The sequence below is a fragment of the Otolemur garnettii genome, unplaced genomic scaffold (assembly GCF_000181295.1).
Source record: "Otolemur garnettii isolate 467f Iridium unplaced genomic scaffold, OtoGar3 scaffold00004, whole genome shotgun sequence".
Classification (NCBI taxonomy): domain Eukaryota; kingdom Metazoa; phylum Chordata; class Mammalia; order Primates; family Galagidae; genus Otolemur; species Otolemur garnettii.
Genome location: NW_003852399.1, coordinates 38623494 through 38649138, shown reverse-complemented (window position 1 = coordinate 38649138; position 25645 = coordinate 38623494). Strand labels below are relative to the sequence as shown.

At 38.4% G+C, this 25645-nt stretch overlaps 1 protein-coding gene across 2 annotated transcripts in view; it reads left to right on the top strand.

Moving 5' to 3' along the window:
* CPNE3 (copine 3) overlaps positions 1-25645 on the top strand; it is a 49173-nt gene that overhangs the window by 4071 nt on the left and 19457 nt on the right. For both annotated transcript variants that reach the window (XM_003782501.3, XM_023517582.1), the window contains exons 2-7: positions 10236-10375; positions 10652-10831; positions 12576-12650; positions 13900-13971; positions 17237-17320; positions 19671-19760. In XM_003782501.3, the coding sequence (XP_003782549.1) occupies positions 10244-10375; positions 10652-10831; positions 12576-12650; positions 13900-13971; positions 17237-17320; positions 19671-19760 (633 nt within the window). In that variant the 5' untranslated portion in view covers positions 10236-10243. The remainder of the gene's footprint in view (positions 1-10235; positions 10376-10651; positions 10832-12575; positions 12651-13899; positions 13972-17236; positions 17321-19670; positions 19761-25645) is intronic.

Below are 25645 nucleotides of genomic sequence, written 5' to 3'. Positions count from 1 at the left end.
GTGGCATCACAGCTCACAGCAACTTCAAACTCTCCGGCTTAAGCGATGCTGTTGCCTCAGCCTCCCAAGTAGCTGGGACTACAGGTGCCTGCCACAACGCCTGGCTATTTTTTGTTGCAGTTGTCATTGTTGTTTAGCTGGCCTGGGCCAGGTTTGAACCCTCCACCCTCTGTGTATGTGGCTGGTGCTGTAACCACCATGCTACAGGTGCCGAGCCAACTTTATCCTTAATTCTTCCATTTCTCTTTTCGGTTGTTATAAATATTCTGATGTGTTCTACTCATTTCTTTTTTTTTCCTTTTTTTTTTGAATTTTGACTTCTTTTATTTATTTTTTTAGAGACAGAGTCTCACTTTATTGCCCTTGGCATTACAGCTCACAGTGCCATGGCATTACAGCTCACAGCAAACTCCACCTCCTGGGTTTAGGCAATTCTCTTGCCTCAGCCTCCCAAGTAGGTTCTACTCATTTCTTAAAGGCCTTTAGTACCACTTCCTAAACAAGTTTTATATTCACTGTAATTAAATTAGACTCAGAACATTAACTGAAAGAGAACTTGGGAGTACTTAAAGAGATTGACTAAACTCTTAACAGTTGAAAAAAACTGAGGCCTAGAGAAGTTACAGTAATTGCCACTGTGCCCACTATTCTAGTAAGACTGACGTAGAACCAGAGTACAGGTTTTTGATTCCTGATCTAGAGAGCCTTCCTTCTTGTCCCTTTTCCATATTAAAAGAAAACATGCCTTTTCCCCTATTTTATGTTTTTTTGTGCTTGACATAATTCCCTATCCCAATTTCTAGTGGGAAAAAAAAAAATCTGAGCATCACTTTCTTACTTATCATGTATTTTAGGTTATACTACTTTTCAAATCCCCTATTTTAGAAATACTGTTTTAAATTCCATTCATGTTAAGGTTTCTACTCTCAGAGTCTGGATATTAAGTGCAGTGTATTTCTGAGAATAAATGCTGCTCTGCAGTGGTCCAGCAGAATCGGCATGGTAGACCCGTGGGTATGGAGATACCTTAGCAGGGAGAAATTACTTTCTTAGACTTATGTAACTTATAAATTTTATTACAAATTATTTCAATAATTTATTGAAGAGAAACAGCTATGATATAAATATAGAATGAACCATTCCAGTTCTTCTACTCCTTGGCAAGCCAGTGCTATTCTGGTTTACATTTAAGAAAGATATTGATAGTTGTAGCCTAAATATTAACCTTATAATAAAAAAAAATCCTATTTCTTTATTAATATATGTCAGGACAAATATTACATTTGATATTGTAGCAAACAAGCCATAAGGAAATTAATTAGAGAATATTGAGAATATTGCTATTATACTAAGTAGGTACACACACACACACACACACACACACACAGAGACATATATATATATATTTTTTTTTGAGACAGAGTCTTGCTGTGTCGCCCTGGGTAGAGTGCTGTGGTGGCAACCACAAACTCTTTGGCTTAAGCGATTCTCTTGCCTCCGCCTCCCAAGTCGCTGAGACTATAGACACCTGCCACAACACCTAGCTATTTTTTTTGTTGAGTTGTCACTGTTGTTTGGCAAGCCCGGGCCAGGTTTGAAGCTGTCAGCTCCAGTGTATGTGGCTGGCGCCCTAGCCACTGAGCTACAGGTGCCAAGCCTGTTTTATATTGTTTTAAATTGACAGATCATAATTGTACACATTTATGAGGCTTATTTATTTTCTTGATTAATGTTGCTTTTAGCTGAAAGCTAAGTAAAGAGTTAGTGCTCTTCTCAAGGCATTTTGGCATGAGGGGATCTGGGTTCCTGTTGTGTTATGGCCATTTGCTAGCTTTGTGATCGTAGATGAATAATTTAATCTTTTCCAAGAAAGTCATTTTTCCCCCTGATAGGCACTATGTATTGTTTAGACGAGTAACAATGCGCAGAAAATGGTCACCATGTTCTGAGGTAATCAATTCAGATATTGGAATGCTTTATCATATAGCTATGATGAATAGACCTATCATGATACAGTAATCAACTTATAGAGTTGAGAGTCAGAAAATAATATCTTACTTGGAAGCACTTCAAAAATTGTGAAAAACAGCTTGGCACCTGTAGCTCAAGTGGCTAGGGCATCAGCCACATACACCAGAGCTGGCTGGTTCAAATCCAGCTCGGGCCTGCCAAACAACAAGGACAACTATAACCCAGAAGTAGTTGGGTGTTGTGGCCGGGTGCCTGTAGTCCAGCTACTTGGGAGGCCGAGGCAGGAGAATCACTTAAGCCCAAGAGTTTGAGGTTGCTGTGAGCTGTGATGATGCCATGGCATTCTAACAAGGGCGACAGCTTGAGACTCTTTCTCCGGGGGGATTGTAAAAAACAAAAACTATTCAGAGGGGTGGAATTATTAGCTATCTCTTCTTTCGTCCTTTTCTTCCAATCCCCATTCTCCTACTCTCTACCCCTTATGAAGAGGGAAAAATCTGATAGTGGCAACATGAATGTAACTTCTTTTACTGTGGAATATAGTTTTAAATTTTTAAAAGGTTTAAAAGGGTTTTCTATGCCCCAAGTCATCAAGTAATATAGCAGTTTTAATGTTCAGTAGAGATCTCGAGAGAGCTTCTTCAGCTCTGAGAGCACTTTGTTCTCTGCCTGGACCACAGTTTTATATTGTTGTATATTCTATTTATATACAGATAGCTAGGTATTTATCCTGCTTTTGCTTCCCCCTTACCACACTTAGGAGTAGAAGGTATTCAGTAAATCATTGTTGCATGAATGGATCTCCCCCATTTGAGGATAATGAGCTACAAAGTCCTCTATGGCCATTTCCAGTCCCCACAGGCTTAGCATAATAATGGGTACACAGTAACCTCTTAAGGTATACTCTTGCCAGTTTGAGCTGGACTTGCCAGTAATGTAGCAGCTTTTGGATTTATAGCCATGTTGCTCCTCCCCCTCTTTATTTTGGGAAGGGATGCTTTTTACTGTTTTGAACAATACCATTTGAAACATTCTGCCCAGGGGGTTTATTGCTGACATTGCTGGGGCGGTTTCAGCTGCCCCAAGGTTACCCGCCTTCACTTTTAGAAATAGTTAGGCAGAATGTGCTGCAGAATAGCAGTTAGTAAATCATGGTTTTAGAACCAGAAGGAAACTCTTGAGAATTTTTTAAATGTAGGCCAACCTTATTTTGTAGCTGAAGGCTGAGGTAGGTTTACTAAAAGGGATTGGAAGGTGGGCACTGACTTCTTCCTTTCAATTGTGGTAGGACACATTATGAGTCACAGACAAGAGCCTGGTTCCTGTCCCTGTGGAGTAGCAATGGAACTGTAGCTTATGTAAACAAACCCTTCTGAGACAATTTAGGGAAATTAGCACTTATTAGCATTTACCAGACTAACTACTTAGGCAAATTGATTTTGTACAAATCCCAAGGATTCTTTTAATATGATTTCAAGAAGTTCTTCTCAAACAAGGATGAGAAAGTTGCTTTATATCTTACCTTTTAATAATAAGTCATCTATGTTTACACAATCTATTAAAATATTTGAGTAGTTAATACAATAATTGCTACAATTCATGGAAGGTCTAATATATCCTGTGCATGCTGAAGACCTAAAATAGTCAGGGTTTTTTTATTCCCGTTTTATAGATGAGAAAAGTGAGGTTCATGTAGATATCTTGGCAAAGGTGACATGCTTAAATAAATGGTGGGAAAGAAATTTGAACCTTGTCCTCTGACTCTAACATTACTGTTCTTTTCACTATGAATAACCACACCAGATGTCAAGCTTTAGGAAGAACTTGATTCTTTTTTTTTTCAGAGACAGAGTCATGCTCTATGGCCCTTCGTAGAGTGCTGTGACATCACAGCTCATAGCAACCTCCAGTTTCTGGGCTTAGGCGATTCTCTTGCCTGAGCCTCCCAAGTAGGTGGGACTACAACGCCTGGCTATTTTTTTGTTGTTGCAGTTTAGCTGGGCTGGGTTCAAACCGGCCACCCTCGATATATGGGGCCGGCACTCTACTCAGTGAGCCACAGGCACCGCCCAAGCTTTAGGAAGAAAAGGAAGCAGTAAAACATTGCTGTCCTCAGCCCCCAGTACATAGACTGGGTGCTGAGCTACACATACCAGTAAAGAGAGCGGGAAGAACATGAGATCAGTGCGCTAACAGCATTAGGAGGGTATTATGAAGGAAGTGTGATTTAGAGTGGAATTTGAAGAACTTAGATGGACAGAGGTAGCTGTTCAGGTAGGGTAGGGTCAGATATTGGCAGAGTCACAAATTCCAGCCTTAGCTCATTAGACTTGGTAGGGCCCTGGAAGCTATTAATGATTTTTTTTTTTTTCTAGAGAGAGTGATAAAATTATGGTGTGAATGGAGAGAAGATAGCAGCAGGAGACTATTACCCTAGGCAGGTGAGAGATAAGGAAGACCTGAAGTAAGGCTGTGGCTGTGAGTACAGGAAGAGTCTGTACTCCATGTTGGAGAGACAGGAGTTGTGTTAGGCAGAACCTCATGATATCTTTACTGAGTAAATCTAAGAGGAGGTTTAAGGGGAGAAGAGAAAAGAAGAAGCAGATAAGACTTTAACCAGAGCATCTTTAACCAGTGGCATGTCAAGTACCACTTCAAATATTAAGCCTGAATTTTCAGTTCCTTTGGATTATCTGTGTTATAATGTTGATTCAGAAAGTTAGACTCACAGGGAGAATGGTTGATAGATGGTAGAACCTCCATAGCTGACCACCTCCCTACATTGACTGCTTTCTTAAATTGACCTCATTTTCATAAACCAGATATGCACCACATTGATGTATCAGTACAGTGGGCCTAGTTTTTGTTGCGCACCTCTCCATGTCTACCAGTTATAGTCCCTTGGGTGGTCTATTTATAGAAGTTCTATTGTATGTAGTATGTCCGTGGGTTATTTGTATTTCAGAAGAGGAGTTGGAATCAAGCAATTCTCTTAAGTAATCTGTACAGTAGAGAAGCTATTGTCCAATCTTAGGAACTATTTCTCTATTTTCTCTCTATCATCCTACTCTTTGGGGGAATCACATACCTCATAGAATCATTCTTTAGTTGCTCATGCATTCCTCTGGCTCATCATTTGTTCCAGCCAGATCCCCTATTTTTCTGTATAAAAAGGGTATAAAATATTTGTTTTATTTTTCTCTCATCATACTTTGTGGGTAAGGTATCTATCTTATTGCCTTTTTAGGAAATTATAGGTCATATACTAGATAATTATGTTAAAAGGAAATAAAAAGAGCATCTTCGTAAATGTTGTTATTAACAAGGCTCCAGACCTGAGTATTTATGTCATTTCTTCCATTTGCCATTTAGCTATATGGGTTTCTAGATGAAAATGAGTTAGAGTAATATTCAGGGGAGAATACTGCTAATAGAGGAAATTAGTTTCCTGCCAGCAGTGCAGTAATGTAACTATCAGTAATTTGCTAAATAATCAGCTGTGCCTGGCATGTTTTTGTAGATTTTGGATGAGTATTTTTAAGGAGAAAAAGAATGTTCTGGCTTGGCCCCCATAGCACAGTGGTTATGGCGCTGGCCATCTACACCGAGGTTGGCTGGTTCGAGCCCGGGCCAGCTAAGCAACAATGACAATTGCAATAGAAAAATAGCCGGATGTTGTGGCCGGCACCTATAATTCCAGCTACTTGGGAGGCTGAGGCAAGAGAATTGCTTAAGCCCAAGAGTTTGAGGTTGTTGTGAGCTTTGACAGTACAGCACTCTACCCAGGGCTATAGCTTGAAACTCTGTCTCTCAAAAAAAAGAAAAAAGAAAGAAAAAGAATGTTCTTCTGATGTATTGTGTCTCTTTGGTGTAAGACTGACTTCACATGTAGATATTTGCATTCTCTGTTGAATTCTCCCCATTCTTGGAAATTTGAAGACTTTTCTGATGTCTGGTAGGTAAATTCTCTATACGTTGTTCTTCTAGAACTTTAGCAATCCTGGCTCATTCTGTGTCCATCCACAGGGTACTGTGTTATGCTTGGTATTTCTGACGTGCAATTCACAAGACTCCAAACTACCCTATGTGAAAGAAAAAAAGTCATACAATCTCTGGAATACACAGATTCTGTTTTAGATATGAAAAACAAGCATATGCCAGATACAGTAAGGTTTACTTACAATATTTCTGTTTTTTCCTGATGAGGAAATCTAGACACAGGAAGGTGAAGTTACACGTATGTGGTCACTCACCTAGCACCAGATGCAAGGTTCAACCCAGGTCTGTATTTCTTCAAATTTGCTCATGTTCCTGTATTGCAATAATCTGTTACTACTGTGCAATAGAAATTCAGAGGAACAACTGGGTATGGATAGGAATAATTAGGATAATCATCCTGATTGGAATAGAATAATAAAAAACATGAAACATGGGACATACATGAGAGGATCAGACCCTGGAGGTAGGTAGTTATAAAATAATAATACTACCAATAACGGTAAGTGTTTGAACGCTTACCATAGACTAGGCACTATTGAGATGTATTAACTTGTTTAGTTCTCATGACAACCCTTTGAAGTATGGGCAGTTATTTTCATTTTGTAGACAGGGAAACCCAAGAGAGAACATATAGGTTGCAGATCTTGCCCAAGGTCACACATTAAGGATGGAATCCAAACGAGAAATCTGGCCATGTGCAATTTGATTCTCGAGCCTGTGGTAGGTAGCAGTGAACAGGAAGGGGCAAATCAAGGGGGCACATTTCAGGGCTGAATATCGTGGCTGTAAGACAAGGGAGGGGGAAGTGTCAGCAGAGGACGGGTGGGTGTGGGAGAGGGATGTACCCCGACTGATACCTGAAGCCTTGAGAGAGGTAGAGTCAAAGGACAAGTAAGTGCAGGCAGAGACCACGAGGTAACAGAGCCTTAAGGGACTCTCAGGGTTTCTCTAGAGAGGTCCTAGGCAGAGGTGGAAAAGAGGAGCATGAGGGATGGAAAATCCAAGGAAGAAGAGAATGAGGATGAGGTGTCAGTGTGCCTGAGACTCCACGGGGCAGGGTAACTTTAAATTAACTCTACCGTCTTCTCTGTGCTTTTGGGGTTTGTGGTATTTCTCCTTTCTTATGCTTGGTCTTAGCCAAAAGGCCAAGAAGCAATTATTTCTCCTTTCCTATCTGTTAACTCTTGCTTCCTTTTATGTTTTTAGCACTTTAAGTTAATCACAACTCAAGGGGAAAAGGAATAATTATTAATGATATTAGTACAAATGCTTTCTAATATTGTATGTACCTGTACTTCGGGAGAAAGTAGCTAATCTGAGTTAGCTGGTGTGAAGACATGCTAGTATTGGTGCTACATTCTAACCTTGTTTATTGCTTAATAAAGAGACCTTTTAGTGTCACGTTAGAGTGTTCTAACTTGTAAGACACCATAGAATTAAAAGAGATTTCATGAGTGATCTTTTATTTATTTGTTTATTTATTTAGAGACACAATCTCAGCCTGGGTGGAGTGCCATGGTGTCGCAGCTCACAGCAACCTCAAAATCTTGGGCTCAAGTGATCCTCTTTCCTCAGTCTCCCAAGTAACTGAGAATATGGGTGCCCCTCACGACACCCAGCTAGTTGTTTGTTTTGTTTTAATTTTTAGTAGAAACAGGTTCTTACTCTTGCTCAGGCTGATCTCTCTTGCTCAGGCTGGTCCTGAACTCCTGAGCTCAAACAATCCTCCAGACCCGGCCTCCCAGGTGTGAGCCACCGCACCTGGCTTGGCAAGTGAAATTTTAAAATAAGCCGTTTCTTCCCATTCTGCCCAGTTTGGGAACTTGTAGTAAAACCTTGTTACACGATCCGCTGAGTCCTTCAGACTAGTTCTCAGGACACTGTACCTATCCAGCTTCGCTCTTTCTTATTTTAAGACAGAATCTCTGTCACCCTTGGTAGAGTGTTGGGGCATTATAACTCACAACAACCTCAAACTCTTGGGCTCAAGTGATCTTCTTGCCTTAGCCTCCCCAGTAGCTGGGACTACAGGCACCCACCACAACACCTGGCTATTTTTCGAGACAGGGGTCCTCTGTAGCTCAGGCTGGTCTCGAACCCGTGAACTCAGGTGATGGACCTACCTTGGCCTCATGAGCCACCGCGCCCTGCTCAGCTTTGCTTTCTCTAACATAGAAGCCCCTCCCTCCATGCTACCTTCTGAGGTGTCCTCCCTGTGCCTTCTCGTATCCTGCTTTTTCCTGCCTCTGCTGTTTCCTACTTGACCTGTTCAAAATGAATCCTTCAAAGCCCAGGCAGCATGAGTCTCACCTGAGTCTCATACTATTAATTCTCTGAGTACTTCACTGATTTCTTCTTGCCCTTGATATCTTTTGCACATATTGTCAATACTATGTATTTTAAAACTTAATCACTTTACTACATGTTAAAATGAAAAAAACAAAAACCATAAGCCAAAACACAACAAAAAACCCTGATGGCATAAAAGGGCATAGTAGTTTTAGTTTTCCTACATTATCTCTGGGTACGGTTGGGATTTGGGAAACAATTTAAGGATTTGTGAGTTTTGTTGTTTATTAGGAATAATTACCTTTCCAGGTAAGGGATACATGTATAGCGTTACTTTTACAAAGAATTTCTAGCTACTACTACTGAGATTATGCACCCTACCTCATTATTCTCCATTAATTTAGGAATCTTAAATGCCAGTGTTGATTTTGACATACACTGAGGATTGCTCCTATTTTTTACAGAGCTCATTAGAATAATTAAAGAGGTTTCATAAGACATGAGTTGTTTTCGGACATTGCCACAGGGCACTCCTAATAGCGATCCTTATTATTTGAGACTTGATTAGGCATTTTATACAGCACAGAAATCATGCTGCCATAATTAGGTACAACGGGATGATGAGAGGATTTATTTCTGTATCCTAGAATTTCAGTTTAATCTCAAAGCGGAAGATAATAGGCATTATTACTCCACATTGTTAAGGATGTTTGCCAGAAGCTCTAGCGGAAGGCACCTTCCCACCTCCAGAGCCTGTCCTATCTCCATCAACCTCCACTTCACTCTAGGCAGCGGGCTAAGTGTTACTTTTCTTGGTGACACTGCAGTCCCTCTCATCCTCTGGGTTCAGGGCGGAGAGCAGCTCCCTCTCAATACTGTGCTTGCTTGAGGCCAGCCCCCATCCAGTACTTCACCCTTCTCCCATTCCTGTTCATAAATTGATTGGAGGTTGGGGAGGGAAGGGTTTTATGGAAGTTGGGCTAACTCCATTATTTCTTAGTAAGTCATGAGTGAAGAGGGGCCACACTACTGTGTCAACCTTGCCTACGCATTGGGATCATCTAAGGATTTGATGCCCAAGTTGCACCCTAAACCAGTCAGGTTATTGATACATCTCTTTGGGTGGGACTCTGGAATCAGTAACTATTTTTTTTTTTTGAGACAGCCTCAAGCTGTCCCCTGGGTAGAGGGCCATGGCATCACAGCTCACAGCAACCTCTAACTCCTGGGCTCAAGCAAGTCTCCTGCCTCTGCCTCCCAAGTAGCTGGGACTACAGGTGCCCACCACAACGCCCGGCTATTTTTTTGGTTGCAGCCATCATTGCTGTTTGGCGGCCCAGGCTGGATTTGAACCCGCCACCTTAGGCGTATGTGGCTGGTACCTTAGCTACTTGAGCCACAGGTGCTGAGCCAGAATCAGTAACTTTGAAAGCTCCTCCAGATGGTTCCATTAAGCAGTCAAAGTTGAGAACCACTACTGCAGAATATTCTGAGTTGGGGGAGAGGAAGGGAGGGTATTCGAGGCCTTTTATTCCCTAGATTTGGTCTTAGTCAAAATTCTTTAAAAACAAAAAAAAACTCACTATCTTGTTAAGTAAACAAAGAAAAATTAAGGTTCTCGTTTAGTCTGTTTTATAGCATAATGCTATTTTTACCTTGAAGTGAAGGAAGAATCAACATTATCCTTGGACTTTTTCTCAATAGTAAAATTTATAGTAAGGTGGAAAGAAGATTGGTATGCCTTATTTGCCGTCTTAAAGCTGCATTTTACTGTCACACAGCAAATGAGTTCTGTCCTAGCATTATCACTGGGCTGGGACGGCACATATAACAAACAGTCTCATTTTAGCTAATTGACTGCTCAATGAGCCTGTTCTAACAGTTTGTCTTAAAAACTCAGCTATTTCCCTGGGAATGAGTGTGCTTGTTGGAGGCGCCATTTCACTTGCTTTCTCACTTCCTTGATGTTCCCACAGCTCGAGAAATGGCCGCTCAGTGTGTCACGAAGGTGGAGCTGAATATTTCCTGTAACAATCTTTTGGATACCGATGTAGGGTCAAAGTCAGACCCACTCTGTGTATTATTTTTGAATACAAGTGGTCAACAGTGGTATGAGGTAATATTAAATACTTTGGGTGACAAGTTATATGAATTACTCTTTTAATAATGTGAAGAAATTTTTTAAAAAATGTTAAAACTAATAACACCATCTTTGTTAATTCAGTTTTGGGGGAAAGTTTGCCATCGATTGTAGAATTCTTCATACACATGTAGAAACTTCCTTTATTTGTCGTGCCTGATTTCATCGTGTTTAGTATATAAAAATGTTAAAATCCAAGTGCATCTCTGACCTGAAGACATTTTTTTTGTTTGTTTTTGGGGGTGGGTGTAGGTCGAACGCACAGAAAGGATTAAGAATTGCTTGAATCCCAAATTTTCCAAGACGTTTATTATTGATTACTACTTTGAAATTGTTCAGAAATTGAAATTTGGGATTTATGACATTGACAACAAAACTATTGAGCTGAGCGATGATGACTTCTTGGGAGAATGTGAATGTACGCTTGGACAGGTGAGTAGAGTACACACAGCCACCATCTCTGTTTTTGTCTAGAATTTTAAGCAACAAATTAGGTGTTTTTGATAAATGTTCATTTATTTAATTTTTTCGGGGGGGGGGGCCAGGCCTGGGTTTGAACCCATCACCTCCAGCATATGGGACCAGGGTCCTACTCCTTGGAGTCACAGGCACCATTTATTTAATTTTTAAAGTTGAAAAACATGTAATCATTTTAAAGACTGAGCTCATATACGTGTATTAATACTGTTAGCTTGAATGTTATACAGTTTGCTATTTTTTGTAAGGGTGTGGTCCATGCATTTCTGGCAAAGCTTTCTGACTCTTGAGTAAGGATGTTTCATTAGCCATTTCAATAAATAATGCTGCTGTTGTAGATGGTACAGAGTTCAGTACAATTTTGTTATGCTCAAGGCACCAATGCTATCATATTAACAACTCCTGTAATGTCCTAACCAGCATAACTTGTTCTTCGTGACCACTGATGCCTCACACCAGCCCTTTTGCATGGCTTGTTCTTGATACAACCTGAGTTACATGTGTTTAAACCTCACTCCTCCCACAAACCTTTTCTGACCCCTGGACTAGATTGGAGCCCTTCCCTGAGCTCACTTGGCACTCTCTACTGCTGGTCACCATATCTTACTGCAGTTGTTTAATTTCCTGTCTTCCCAGTATACAACAAGCTTGCTCGGGGTAGGGGCATGTCCTGTGGCTCACTGTGCCCCTGGCTCAGTTTGATTAATGAGGAGATCGTGACCCTCTGTGTAGATGGGGGATGGTTTCAGGAAGCAGGGGCCATTTCTTCAGTGGGTAACATTTGGCACTTAAATTTGTCTTTTACAAGTTTATTTTTCAGGGTTGAATTGTTTGGACGCTTGGGTATTTTCTAAGTCTCATGAGCAATATGGAACTGATCAGTTTCCTAAAACTCTGATAAATAGTATCAAAGAAAAAAATTAAAGATGATTTTTTGTTTTTTTGGGGAAAAAACACAGTGTAGCTGAAATTCTAATGAACTTGTAAACACATCAGAGATATATATGTTTAAAAGTACCTTGTGTTGTTATATTATTACTATATTAATTATATTAATTTTAAGCAACGTAATACTTTATGAGAGTTAAATATTAAAGTTATTTGTCAGTAGAAAAGTTGAATCCCATTTATTGAGCATTCTGAGACTCACCTTTTACCGAGAGGGGTTTCAGCTCAGCCATTTGTATATGCAACGAGAATCTGGCCCTCTTATTCTATTACAAGGAAGAAGTTAAATTTTGAAGTGTTGGGTAAAGAAACTAATAGGTGGGGAGATTGTATCTGCTAGGGTAGGTTCCTTGAAAGTTCATTTCCAATGAGTTTTTAATGGGTAGGTGCATTGTAAATATCTAAAGAATCTTCAACAGTCTCTAACAGACTTAATGTTTCCATTTCTAATGATTTTTAAGTGAATTTATCTGGGCACTGTGGCTCAAACCTATAATCCTAGCACCCTGGGAGGCTGAGGCAGGAGGATTATTTGAGGCTAGGAGTTTGAGGCTGCAGTAAGCCTGTGATTATGCCTTTGCCCTCCCAAGTAAGCGCACATCTCAAAACAAAACAAAAAAAGAAAAATAAAGAAAAAATCAACTGAACTTTATACTCAGTCATTTGGGGGGAATTATTCAATTTAAAAATTCACATGTTGAAGTAAAATAGCTCTTTGTATCTTTCAATTTTCACTTTTCAATTTTAACAGATTGTTTCCAGTAAGAAGCTAACTCGACCACTGATGCTTAAAAATGGCAAACCTGCGGGGAAAGGGAGCATTACGGTAAAGATGAGATATTTGTCCTTTGCCTCAAAAGATTTAGCATAATGGAACATGCTAAAACTGTGCCTATCAGACAGATACCCTACAGCCATGCTTTATCACTTGCTCTGGAATGTTGCATTCTGTCCACCCTCGCCTTGTAGTGATCACAGATGAAGGAGGATGATGAAGATGAAGGAGGAGAATGCAGTGTGGGCATCCCTTCTTTGTGTTTTTGAAGTTGTCGGTAGAGGTCAGGTGCACCTTGGTGATATACTTGCTCCTCCGCCGTGGAAGCATCAATATTCTAAAATAATTTGGCTTTCTACAAAGGAAACTTCTCTCAACATGATGAACTTTCCACGATGGACTTTATTTCCAGATGGATGTTACATTGTGACATTGTTATTGAACCTACAAACTCTTTATCCTCCATTCTGTGCTTGTTCACTGCTGCCCATCCTCCCACCCAGACTTTCCACTGCTGGTTATGGTCCTAGGCAAATGAATATATGCTTTACCATATTTTAAGTTTCAAATTCTACAAAGCCAAACTTTTAAATTCTTTGTCTTCTGCAGTTTCTTCCTGGACTGATGGCTTCCTAACTTAAGCTCTCTCTGAGAGTATGAGGCTGACTCCTGGAGAAAGCCGTGTTTGAGGGTTGTTGTGATTCTCAAATACATTTCTCTGAGCAGCTATTTTGCTCTGGGTTAGATTTCCAAAAGCGTTGAAATGTTCAAACTCTTGGGCATATTGACCTTTGTAGGGCAATGAACATTATCGGTAGTTCTCTTTATTACTTTGGGGCATGATCGCCTGATATTTATTTTAAGTAGAATGAGTCTTTTAGTTACACTGGATGAAAACATTATTTTCATACATTTCAGTGTATAAAGTTTTCTGAGTGTTATTTACTCATGCTTCTCAGTTTTTAGGGAGATTTGCTTGTTTTGTGCAGAGGATAGCCTTAACTTTTCCAGGGCTTTGACTTTTCTCTGAGATGGGGAAGATCCACTTTGGGCACCACATTTACAAAGGAAATTGCATAATGCAAACTTCACACATTTTTGGAAAATATTTATTTCACACACCTAAAAGAAATAATGGTACATTTTTAGTGGTACCATTTTCTTAATGAAAATTTTAAAATTCACTTGTATTAGTATAGATTTATATATTATTAGATAACAGAAAAAGTCAGCACTTATTTCATAAATATAGCAAAGTCCCTAAAATTTATTTTCTTTCACTTACCTTATCTACTTATAGATTTCAGCTGAAGAAATAAAGGATAATAGAGTGGTTTTGTTTGAAATGGAAGCCAGAAAACTGGATAATAAGGTGAGTAGATTAAGCAGGTTTCAACAAAGATGTCCTGTTTGGTATCACATCAATTTCCTTTTGAGAAATGAAGTTAATATTGTGAATTCCATGTCTGGGCATCACATGGAGTATTAGTTATTTCCAAATTTTGCATTTGTGTGTGTTTGTGCATGTGTTTAAGCAGAACATATTTCCCTTTACATCTAGATGAAAGAACCTCTTTCATCTAGATATAATCAAAGAATTAGCCTAGGTTAAAAGAGGGGTTTAATACAAACATTAACATTACTGTAAAAGATAATCCAACTATACTCTCAAATAGTATAGTTGGATTATCTTTAGTAAAACAGCAAAAAGTCCATACTTGACTAATTATAAACCAGTTATCCTTTTTGCTTTCAAATTCAAGGTGTCAATGTTTAATATTTTCCTCGTCCCTTCCCTCCCTTTCCCTCCCCTCCCTCCCCTCCCCTCCCTTTCCCATCCCTTGTCAGAGTCTCTGTTGCCCAGGCTATTACAGGCATGATCATAGCTCACAGCAACCTTAAACTCTACTGGGCTCAAGGTGATCCTCCTGCCTCAGCTTCCTGTGTAACTGGGACTACAGGAGTGTGTTACCAGGCTCAGCTAATTTTTATGTATAGGTGTGTGTGGGGGGGTCTTACTATGTTGTCCAGGCTGGGGTTGACCTCCTGATCTTAAGTGATCTTTCTACCACTGTTGCCGTAAGGGTCTCACGGAAAAGTGATGTCACAGAGAATAAGCATGCTTATTGAAGTTGTGTTTTAAATAAAGGTGACCATCTGCTGGCTCAGGCAAAATGGCGAGCCTTCTTTATTTACAGTTGGTTTATATTGGGAATCTTGTGCATGCACACTATACAGCAGTGACCTCATTAACATTCATTACAATCCCTCTGCACATGCGCATTGCACATCAATGACTTCATTAATCCATTTAAACATCTTATGACCATCCTCCCTGTAAGTAGCTCTTTTCTAGTAATCTGATAATCCACCCAACATACACCTTTAAGCATAACCCTTTCAACATAACCTGGTTTAACATAACTTAATGAAGAACATGTTGTCAGTCATTACTTTCTTTGCTCTTATCTGATGAAGCCTGAGGCTACAGGGGAAAGAGATAATTTGAATGTCTGTTCTACTGACCATGCCATTTGGAGGCAGTTACTTCGAATCTTTAAGCAAAGCACAGAGAAACTTCTTGGGCATACAAGAATTTGTGTGCAAACCTCTGCTCCCATGTAGGCCTTAGTTCTGGGGGTTTTTGCTGGAGCTTTTTATAAGGAATTCTCAGGCTGGACTTCTCAAAAGCCTTTCATGAACCCAGGTTTCATCTGTGCCATTAGATACCTGTATGCATTGGGTAAATTCCTCTTCTCTTGAGGTCCCCTAGCACATTTCCATTCCCAGACCTGTCAGCAAGCAACCTTATCACTTACCACAGATCAGGAAAGGTTACTGATGGGTATCTGGCCAGTTTTTCAAAGGGCTTTTTCATTTGCCTTATAAAGTCAACCTTAATTCCTTAACGCAGCCTGGAAATACTATTCCAGCCAAAGCCTTGGTCATGTTAGGCCTGCAACTAACCCGGCCATATGGGATTCTGCCTCAGTTTCTCACAAGTATGCCTGCACAAAGTCTTTTCACTGCTCTCTCAAATGGTCTTTTGGCCAGAGGCATATAGGCATTTCGCCTATATACCACACCCTCCCATACTGCTGAGATTATAGGCGTAAGCTACTGTGTGCAGCCCTTGTTTATATTTTTGACTATACCTGATAGTGTTATTTGCTTGACATTAAACTCTGTGTTCAAGAGGGAAATAATATTATCATAGTTCTTACATTAATACTGAAGTTAATTCAGGACTAAAAAAATCTTTAGCTCAGGGATATATCTGCATATATTATTGTGCATTAATAATTTTTTTTTCTTGAGACAGAGTCTCTCTGTGTTGCCCTTGGTAGAGGACCGTGGCATCACAGCTCACAGAAACCTCAAATTCTTGGGCTCAAGTGATTCTCTTGCCTCAGCCTCCCAAGTAGCTGGGACTACAGGTGCCCACTACAATGCCCAGCTATTTTTGTTGTTGTTGTTGCAGTTGACATTGTTGTTTAGCTGGTCTGGCTAGGTTCAAACCTGCCAACTTTGGTGTGTGTGGCTGGCACCATAACCACTGTGCTATGGGCACCAAGACTGTGAATTAATAATTAATGAATTAATAATTTTTTGGGGGGGGGCTGGGGCTGGGTTTGAATCCCCCACCTCCAGCATATGGCCAGTGCTGTACCTTTTTGAGCCACAGGCACCGCCCCCAATGAATTAATAATTAATTAAGGATTAACATGTGTCCTTTCATTTTCAAAAATAGTAAGGAATATATACTAAGGAGTATGTAATTTTCAAAATGAAGATAAACAAAAACAAAACAATAATATAATCTGTAGTCTCACCACCTGAGTTAAAATCTGTGATTTGTACATTCTTTTAGAATCCTTTCTCTTTGTGTAACAGTGTGTGTGAGTGTGTGTGCGTGTGTGCATACATGTGTGTGTGTGTGTGTTGGGGATGGTGATGAGGGCATTTCTGAGCACTCACTATGCTTGAGCACTATATAGGAGTGCTGTGGTGAATTACAGAGGAAATATTAATAGAAGATGTAGTTGAGGACTCAAGTGCCCTTGAAGTATTTCTGTTGCTCTTTCTATATATCTTTGTCTGTTCTCTTGTGTGTGTAAAGAAATGTGTGGTGTTGGTGAAGGGGTTTTGGACATAAAAGGTGACACATGAAGTCAAGACCCAGATCCATCTATTAATTGGACATATGGTTTTGGGAAAGTCAGTGTAAGCCCTCTGAATCCATTTTCTCACTGATAACTGCCCTGTCCTTCAGAGTTGTTATGGCTAATGTTTGAGTTATTATTTATATAAAACTACTCAGTGCTATTTTCATTCGTTACTGCTGAAAATAAACCCAAACCATATTTTATGGTTCATTTGATCACTATATTTTACAACTCTCCTATTGTAAAGTTTGAGAAATAAGTATGATATACAGCATTAATCATAAGTATTTTAATAGTTCTCCCAGGTGGACTTTGGGAAGTTTATAAGTTAGTGAGAAAGATGATCAGATTTGTGTTTACAGTATATCTGCATCATGGAATTAGACCTCAGGTGGCTGCTAACATATATGAAGTGGGATCACACGTGGTTTTAGAGTAGAATAAATGATGTTTTGTTCATTTTAAATGTAGGATCTGTTTGGAAAGTCAGACCCGTACCTGGAGTTCCACAAGCAGACATCTGATGGAAACTGGCTAATGGTTCATCGAACAGAGGTAAATATTCAAATTTGAAATGTAGGGTAGTGGTTTCCTTTGGAATTATAGTAATCTGGGCTTTAAAAAATTGCATATGTATGCCAACATCAGTGGGCAATTTCTAAAAATTACGTATTTATAAAAATATCACCCTGACTTCAGCCTTTCATACAGCCAAGAAATACTAGGATACTAGGTTAACATGCTCATTTGTCTTTTAATGAAAAAAACCCTTCTACCATGCTTAATTATTTTTATTTAAATTTTTTTTAAGTTCTATAAAGAACTGTAAACATATTCCTCTGTACCACTTACCTAGATTCATCAACTAATCCTACCTGCACTCACTTGTGCCCTCCTTCTCTCTCACACACACATACCCCCACACATACACTCCCTTTTGTAAAACCATCCTAATCTTGGCCACAACCATCGTGACTCTTCACCTTCAAATGCTATAATAGGCATTTCTCAAGAACAAGAGCATTCTGTACAAGCACACCTGAGAAAATTAATGTTTATTTAATAACATCATATTCACTGTACATATTCATCTTGTGTATTTGGTTTTGTTTTGTCCAGGATCCACTCAAAGGCTCGTGTTTTGCCTGTGGCTGTTGTGTTTCCAATATAGCAGTAGAGGACTATTCTTTCTATCTCCTTTATATATGAGTAATCAAGACCAGAATGTCTAACATTCTGGATTCTTCTGCTTTCTCACAACTACAACTAGATCCAGATCAAACATTTCTTTCTTTTTTTGAGTCATAGTCTGTTGCCTGGGCTCAAGCCATTTTCTTGCCTCAGCCTCCCAAGTAGCTGGGACTACAGGTGACAGCCACAATGCCAGGCTAATTTTTCTATTTTCGGTAGGGATGGGGTCTCACTCTTGCTCTGGCTGGTCTTGAACTCCTGAGCTCAAGAAATCCTCCCACATTGGCTTCCCAGAGGTGCTAGGATTGCAGGTGTGAGCCACTGCACTTAGCCCCTAGATCAAACATTTCTCTTGAGAACACTACATGTGACCCTTCCTCCTCCTCATCAGGGGCTCACAGTGTCAGGCTGCCTGATATTGATGATGTCATGCGTGGCTACTTAATTAAGTTGGCGACCACCAGATTTTGCCATGATATAGTTTCATTTTTTTTTATTTTTGTAACTAAGAAGTGACATGTGCTGTGATACTTTGTTAGGTGTTATCTATTCTCTAGCATGTTATACAGTAGTTTTAGCATAAATTGATGATCCTTGCCTGAATCAATTACTGTATTGGGGATTGTAAAATAGTGATTTTTTTCCCTAAATCTTTCATCCCTTTTTATTTATATTAGCAGGAATTCTTCTTTCCCACTTTCCCTCTTACTTTCTCTCTTTTTATTTTTACATTGTAGCATCATGGGTTGTTATAACTATATGCATTGTGTTGTAATTCATTACTGTCATTTGGGGGCTCAAATCAACCCAAATCCAACTAGGGAGAGCTCATTGAAATGCTCCTGTTTTATTTTTATTTAATTTTTTTTAATGAGACCTCATTCATCTTTAAGCGTTCTCTTCCTTGGTAGTTTGCCTTATACTTTCCCTGTGCCAGAGCTGAAATGAGCCATATCCTTAAGAAACCCTAAGAGGATAACAGTGTTTATTTTTATTTCATTTTATTTTTTTGACAGTATGCTAGCAAAGGGAAGTAATAGTATTTAACCACTAATGTCTGAGTGCTGAATGTGCTCATTGCTACCGTGATGTCACTGCTTTTAGGCCTTTTCAGTGCACACAACTAGGAAATATGTGTATTTGTGTATATCTGTTTATCAGGTATATATGTATAGTGTTGAAATTGTAAATCATGAATTTAGACTTAGTTCTCCAATTCAAATCCAATACGGTAAGGGTCTTATTCCATATTTACCATTCCTTGTTTTATATTTGAATCTTCTTTGCCCTACAGTGATATCCTGGTTTTCAACAAAATCAATAGTCCCTGCCATTTCTATTTATACCTTATAGTTGGTGGATAGATTTCCCAAATAATTTCCTTCTTTCCCCAGAATGTACCAAAACTAGATAATTGTTACATTTTTCATGTTACAGTTGTATAATAGCTAGTTTCTTTCTTTCTTTTTTTTTCTTTTTTTCAGTTTTTGGACGGGGCTGGGTTTGAACCCACCGCGTCCAGCATATGGGCCCGGCGCCCTACTCCTTTGAGCCACAGGCGCCTCCCAATAGCTAGTTTCTTATTGAAATAGTTGAGTAGGTGAAGAAATAAAGGATGAATGTGAGGGTATATCGAGGACCTGGGAAAGACAAGAGCAAAACATTAATAAACTAGGTATTTTTCTAACAGGTCTTTGATCCTTCATTTTTATAGGTTGTTAAAAACAACTTGAATCCTGTTTGGAGACCTTTTAAAATTTCTCTTAACTCTCTGTGCTATGGAGATATGGACAAAACAATTAAGGTAACTTGAAATTATGTAATTATATGCACACATACATACATGCTCATCTATTTTGCTGTTTTATAAAATTTATTAATATAAAGAAAGTAAATGATATAACAGATATTCAAAGGTTTGAATTTTATGTATCTATGTAGTAATACTAACATAGAAATGTCTTCCGATTAAGTGAAATCGTCAGTTTAAGGAAAAGACATGTTTGCCTAATCTGTGGACCTAATACTTAATCAAGCAATACAAATTCTTTTTATTTTGTACTTTTTATTTTGTTAAAAATAAAATGTATATATTGTAGTAAGACTCCTTTTCTCTGCCAATAGGAGATACTTTACCTATGTTCTTTGCCTTTGGTGTAGACCTCATAGATATAAGCAGAAGTTACTCTAAAAGCCCAGCGCTTCCCTCCAACCTTTAGCAAAGAAGAATAGTGGTGGCATTTCTGTTCCTTATTTTCAGCACAAGATATTTTATTTATTTATTTTTGAGACAGAGTCTCACTGACCTGTCCCAGGCTAGAATGCCATGGTGTCAGTCTAGCTCACAGCAACTTCAAACTCCTGAGTTCAAGAGATCCTCCTGCCTCAGCCTCCTGATTAGCGAGGACTACAGGTGCCTACCACAATGCCCAGCTAACTTTTTTCTATTTTTAGTAGAGTTGGGGGTCTTGCTGTTGCTCAAGCTAGTCTCAAACTCCTGAGCTCAAGCGATTCTCCCACCTCAGCCTTCCTGAGGATTACAGGCCTGAGCTACTGTGCCTGGCCATTGAAAGCTTTTAGATGGCTTTAGTTTTTGAGAGTCAGGGAAGTAGGGTGGGAATAGCAAACAGCAGATCTCTTAGTGGGCTTTTTAAATGTTTTTGTCCATAGGCATTTAACAACAATAATATATATGTGTGTATATATATATTTTGGAGATACTTTTATACTAGAGTTATCTTCTAAATGATTCATTCTATGGAATCTTTTTTTATGTTCAGAGGTCAGCAGACCAGTTTTTAAAAAATAATTATTTGATAGAAGCAGGAAAGGTAATGTCATGGAACAAGTAGAGGATTTGGAGACAGACCACAGTTTAAGCTATAGCTTAGTCCTTTAACCAACGAAGGGGTTGTAGTTGGGCAAGTCACCCAACTTCTTCACTTTTATTATGAAGATAATAATTTCTACCTTATATAAAAGTAAAAATGAAGTTAATAAAAGTAAAAGTTTTGTAAATTGTTAACTATAGTAGAGATGCCATTATTATTGAAAACCACTTCATTTCTAAGATCTGAAAAAATTGTTCCCAGTTTGAAAGAACTTTAAAAATGCAGGTAGGTATGATTTGTATGGTATTTCAAATAGCAGTGAAAAATCTTGGTCCAAAATAAGTAGTAGGAAACTAGTGATAAAAGTTACTTTTTTAAATTATATCAAATCCAGAACTTTTGCTTTTCTCATTAAAAATATTAAGCATCATTAAATATGAGAAGGCACAAACATCTAGGGAAAAAAATACCCAAGCTGTAATTATCATTTTTAAGTGTTAAAAACCATTTTGTCTCAATAATCAAAACAAATTAATCGATAGCCTAAATAAAGCATTTTGCTCCTTGGTCACAACTACTGAAGAAGCATTATTTTTTTTTGTATCTGATATCTTAGAGTTATAGTTTCTTTAATTTAAAAAATCCAGGCTAATTATCTCATGCACATTGATTTGAATATGTATACAACATTTCATGTAGAAGATATCCTCATTTTTCTCTAGTATCTGTGAAAATGATTGTTTTAATTTCTATTAAATAATATACAAGATTTCTATGTCATCTATCACATCAAATAATGTTCAAGACATTTATTCTACTATAAAAATATGTCAATATTTTAAATAATTGAACAGTTTTTTTCCCCTGCTTAAGGAGCAGTTTAAGCCATAAGTATTTGACTGTTTATAATGATATGTTAACGATGAAACGATGTTTTTTTAAACTTTTTTGCTCACAGTGGCATGCTTACAGGGCTATTTTATTATAGTAAGTAAATTGATTTTTCTGAGATTTCTCTGACAAATGTCTTTCATTTTCAAAGTCTCTTGGTTTCTTTTTAACTATACATAACTTGGTTTGACACATCATCACTGACTTTCACTTAGTTCTGTGTTTCTGTGCAATATCAGAAAGTCACACATTTGTGATTCTCTTACCATTTGGAAATTGCTTCTAGGGTAGCAAAGAGAGTACAGGGCAGAGAACAGAATTGGAATCCTTGCTGGTTTCTTTGTTGCAATGTGTTATCACTCTAGCATGTATTATTTCCATAAAATCAAGTGAAAAGAGAAATAATCATGCATGCTGTCACCTTGCCTAAAATGGGAATGCCTCAGTGAATATAGTATTGTGTGGTGTGTGTGTCCTTTTGCATATATACATATGCATATATGTATACATACATACACATATTATTTATCATGCATATATTTATGTGTATGCACAGTATATATTATATGTATATTATATATATGCATTATGTATCTGCATATGTATAGGTATATTTTGCATATCTATGAAATACATTTATTTATTATACATTTACATATACATATGCACATGCATACATTATGTTGCATACTCTTATGCATAACAGCATGCATAACATTATTATGCATAACAGCATGTATAACATTATTATGCATACTGTTGAAACAACCAGGAGTATTAGTATTTGAATTCTTGAGAAAAGAGAAATTAAATGATGCAAATCATGTTACCTCAAACTGTACCTGAACATATATCAGCATTATAAATGTCATGTCTACCTTCCAGGGGCCAGGAGGGACTTTTCCTAGATATTTATTATAGTGAGTAATGAGAACTTTTAGTTTAAAAAAAATATATATATTTTTTTATTAAATCATAGCTGTGTACATTAATGCAGTCATGGGGTACAATGTGTTGGTTTTATATACAATCTGAAATATTTTCATCAAACTGGTTAACATAGCTAGCCTTCATGGCATTTTCTTAGTTATTGTGTTAAAACATTTATATTCTACATTTAGGAAATTTCACATGTACCCTTGTACAGTGCACTGTAGGTGTGGCCCCATCTAAAAATATTTTTTATATGTCCTGAAATTTTAGTCCATCTAAATATATGAACAATTTTAGCCCTATTCATAAGCTTTGTTTAAATAAAATCTTACCCTTATCAAAGTTTAATCTTGTTTAGATATAAATGGGTTTTCCCTGAATGCAAATCTAAATTGTAAAGTTCCATTTTCCATAATTGAAAAATTTCTGTTCTTACTAAAATGTTAAGATAGTTTGTTTTCTGCCTTTTCTAAGTTTTACTTTTGCTAGAACTATGATTAAAAATTTTCACTTTCTTTAATAAAGAGTTAGATAAAAGGCTTTTGGTTTAAAAGTTGGATGTTGAATATGTAGGACAAGAGTTCAACTGTTAGTGACCAAAATGATTGCAAAGCATTTTTTTTCTGAGAGGGAGAGTCTTTGTTGCCTGGACTGCAGTGCAGTGGTATAATCATAACTCACTGCAACTTCCAGCTCCTTTGCTCAAACCCAGCCTTCTGAGTAGGTGAGACTACAGGCACACACCATTTTGCCTGGCTATTTTTTAAATTGTAGAAATGGGGTCTTACTGTGATGTCCAGGCTGATCTTGAATTCCTGGCTTTATGCAATTCTCCAGCCTTAGCCTCCCATTGTGCTGGGATTACCACACCTGGCCCAAATAAAATCCCGTACTGTTAATTCAAAGTTGCAATTCTAGATCTGGGCTATTTTGATTGATGATTGATTGATTGATTTTTAGTCATCCTGAAGAATAATGAAAATACAAGTAAGGAATTTAAAACTTTCAGTTATGGTAAGCACTCAATTCCTAGAACCAAGGCGAAAAGCTGTCACTTTCCAAGTACATTAATATAATCCTAAACATTTTTGATGATTAATATCACTCTGTAAAGGGTAATATTGGCTAAGGGTAAATGTAAATTGCTTCTCAGTAACAAGTTTTATGTTAAAGCACAGGCTGTAGAAGAATTTGACAGTGTCTTTAGCATAGCTTTTTTTTTTTTTTTTTTTTTTTTTGAGACAGAGCCTCAAGCTGTCCCCCTGGGCGGAGTGCCGTGGCATTACAGCTCACAGCAACCTCCAACTCCTGGGCTCAAGCGAGTCTCCTGCCTCTGCCTCCCAAGTAGCTGGGACCACAGGCGCCCGCCACAACGCCCGGCTATATTTTTTGGTTGCAGCCGTCATTGTTGTTTTGGCGGGCCCGGGCTGGGGATTCGAACCCGCCACCTTAGGTGTATGTGGCTGGCGCCTTAGCCCGTTGAGCTATAGGCGCCGAGCCAGCATAGCTTTTTTTTTTTACCTGTGTCAGTTACCACACAAGGCACACTGTGACTTTTTATTCAATTCCTCCAAGTTTTAGTTCAAAATGGGAATAATGATAACAGAATTTCTACTCTCTCTACTTCACAAGGCTATTTTTTTTTTTTTTTTTAAATTTGAGACAGAACCTCAAACTGTCACCCTGGGTAGAGTGCGGTGGCATCACAGCTCACAGCAACCTTCAACTCCCAAGCTCAAACGAAATCCTGCCTCTGCCTCCCACGTAGCTGGGACTACAGGCGCCCACCACAATGCCCGCTATTGTTTGGTTGCAAGGCCGTCATTGTTGTTAGGTGGCCCAGAATGGATTTGAACCTGCCAGCTCAGATGTATGTGGCTGGCGCCTTCGCTGCTTGAGGCACAGGCACCAAGGCTATTTAGAGAATGTTCACAGTGTATATCATAAATGTTTGCACAAATGAAATAATCTGTTTTGAAATTATTATTTAAAGCATTATAAAAACATTGATATTGGATGATCACAACTATTATGGCCAGTTTTCAGCTTCCCTTAAGCACGCCTGCTTGCTAATAATTCACGCTGCCTTATTTTTCCCACAAAGAATATTGTAGTATTCTACTGAGTATTTACTTTTTAGTTACTTTTGTCAATTTGGCACAAAACTTCATGCAAGTCAAATACTCTTATCTCTCTGCTTTTTTCCTTCAAAGAGGGAGCATTATTAGACTAGAATACAACCTAAATTACGTAGGAATAGAGTAGATTAGACCCAGTATATTAATAGCTCCTCAGTGGACTGAGTAGACTTGCCTTGGAATTGTCCATTTTTTGTAAGATTTGTGATCCTCAGATAATACAAATCAGACTTTATCATTGCTAACTTTTAACACAACCTACCCTCATCAGATGGTAGCTCATGAAATACATTTTTCCATAAATTTAAATTATCTAGGATTTAATTTTTTTTTTTTTTTTGAGACAGAGTATTACTCTGTTGCCCTGGGTAGAGTGCCCTCGCATCATCATAGCTCACAGCAACCTCCAACTCTTGGACTCAAACAATCCTCTTGCCTCAACTTCCAGAGTAGCAGAGACTACAGGTGTCTGCCACAACACCTGGCTATTTTTAGAAACAGGGTTTCACTCTTGCTCAGGCTGGTCTGGAACTCCTGAGCCCAAACATTTCGCCTGCCTTGGCCTCCTAGAGTGCTAGGATTACAGATGTGAGCCACCACGCCCGGCCTAGGATTTTATTATAGAATATTCAGCTGCCTAGGATATTGATTTTCTTTTTTCCTCTAGATAATGCCTTTTAGCCCTTATCTATTGCTAACAAGGTAAAGAAACAGATGAGAAAGAAGCTCTAATTCCATTTTGCCCTTTATCAGCGCTTATAAAGGGCATGATAGAGGAGCTGGAAACTGCTTAATGTGAAATTTAAGCAGTATTTTTGTTTTTCATCTACCTGTGATCTATCTTAGAGCCCCATTTTAAGGATAGCTGGGTTTGTTTTCCTAGGTTTACTCTAGGA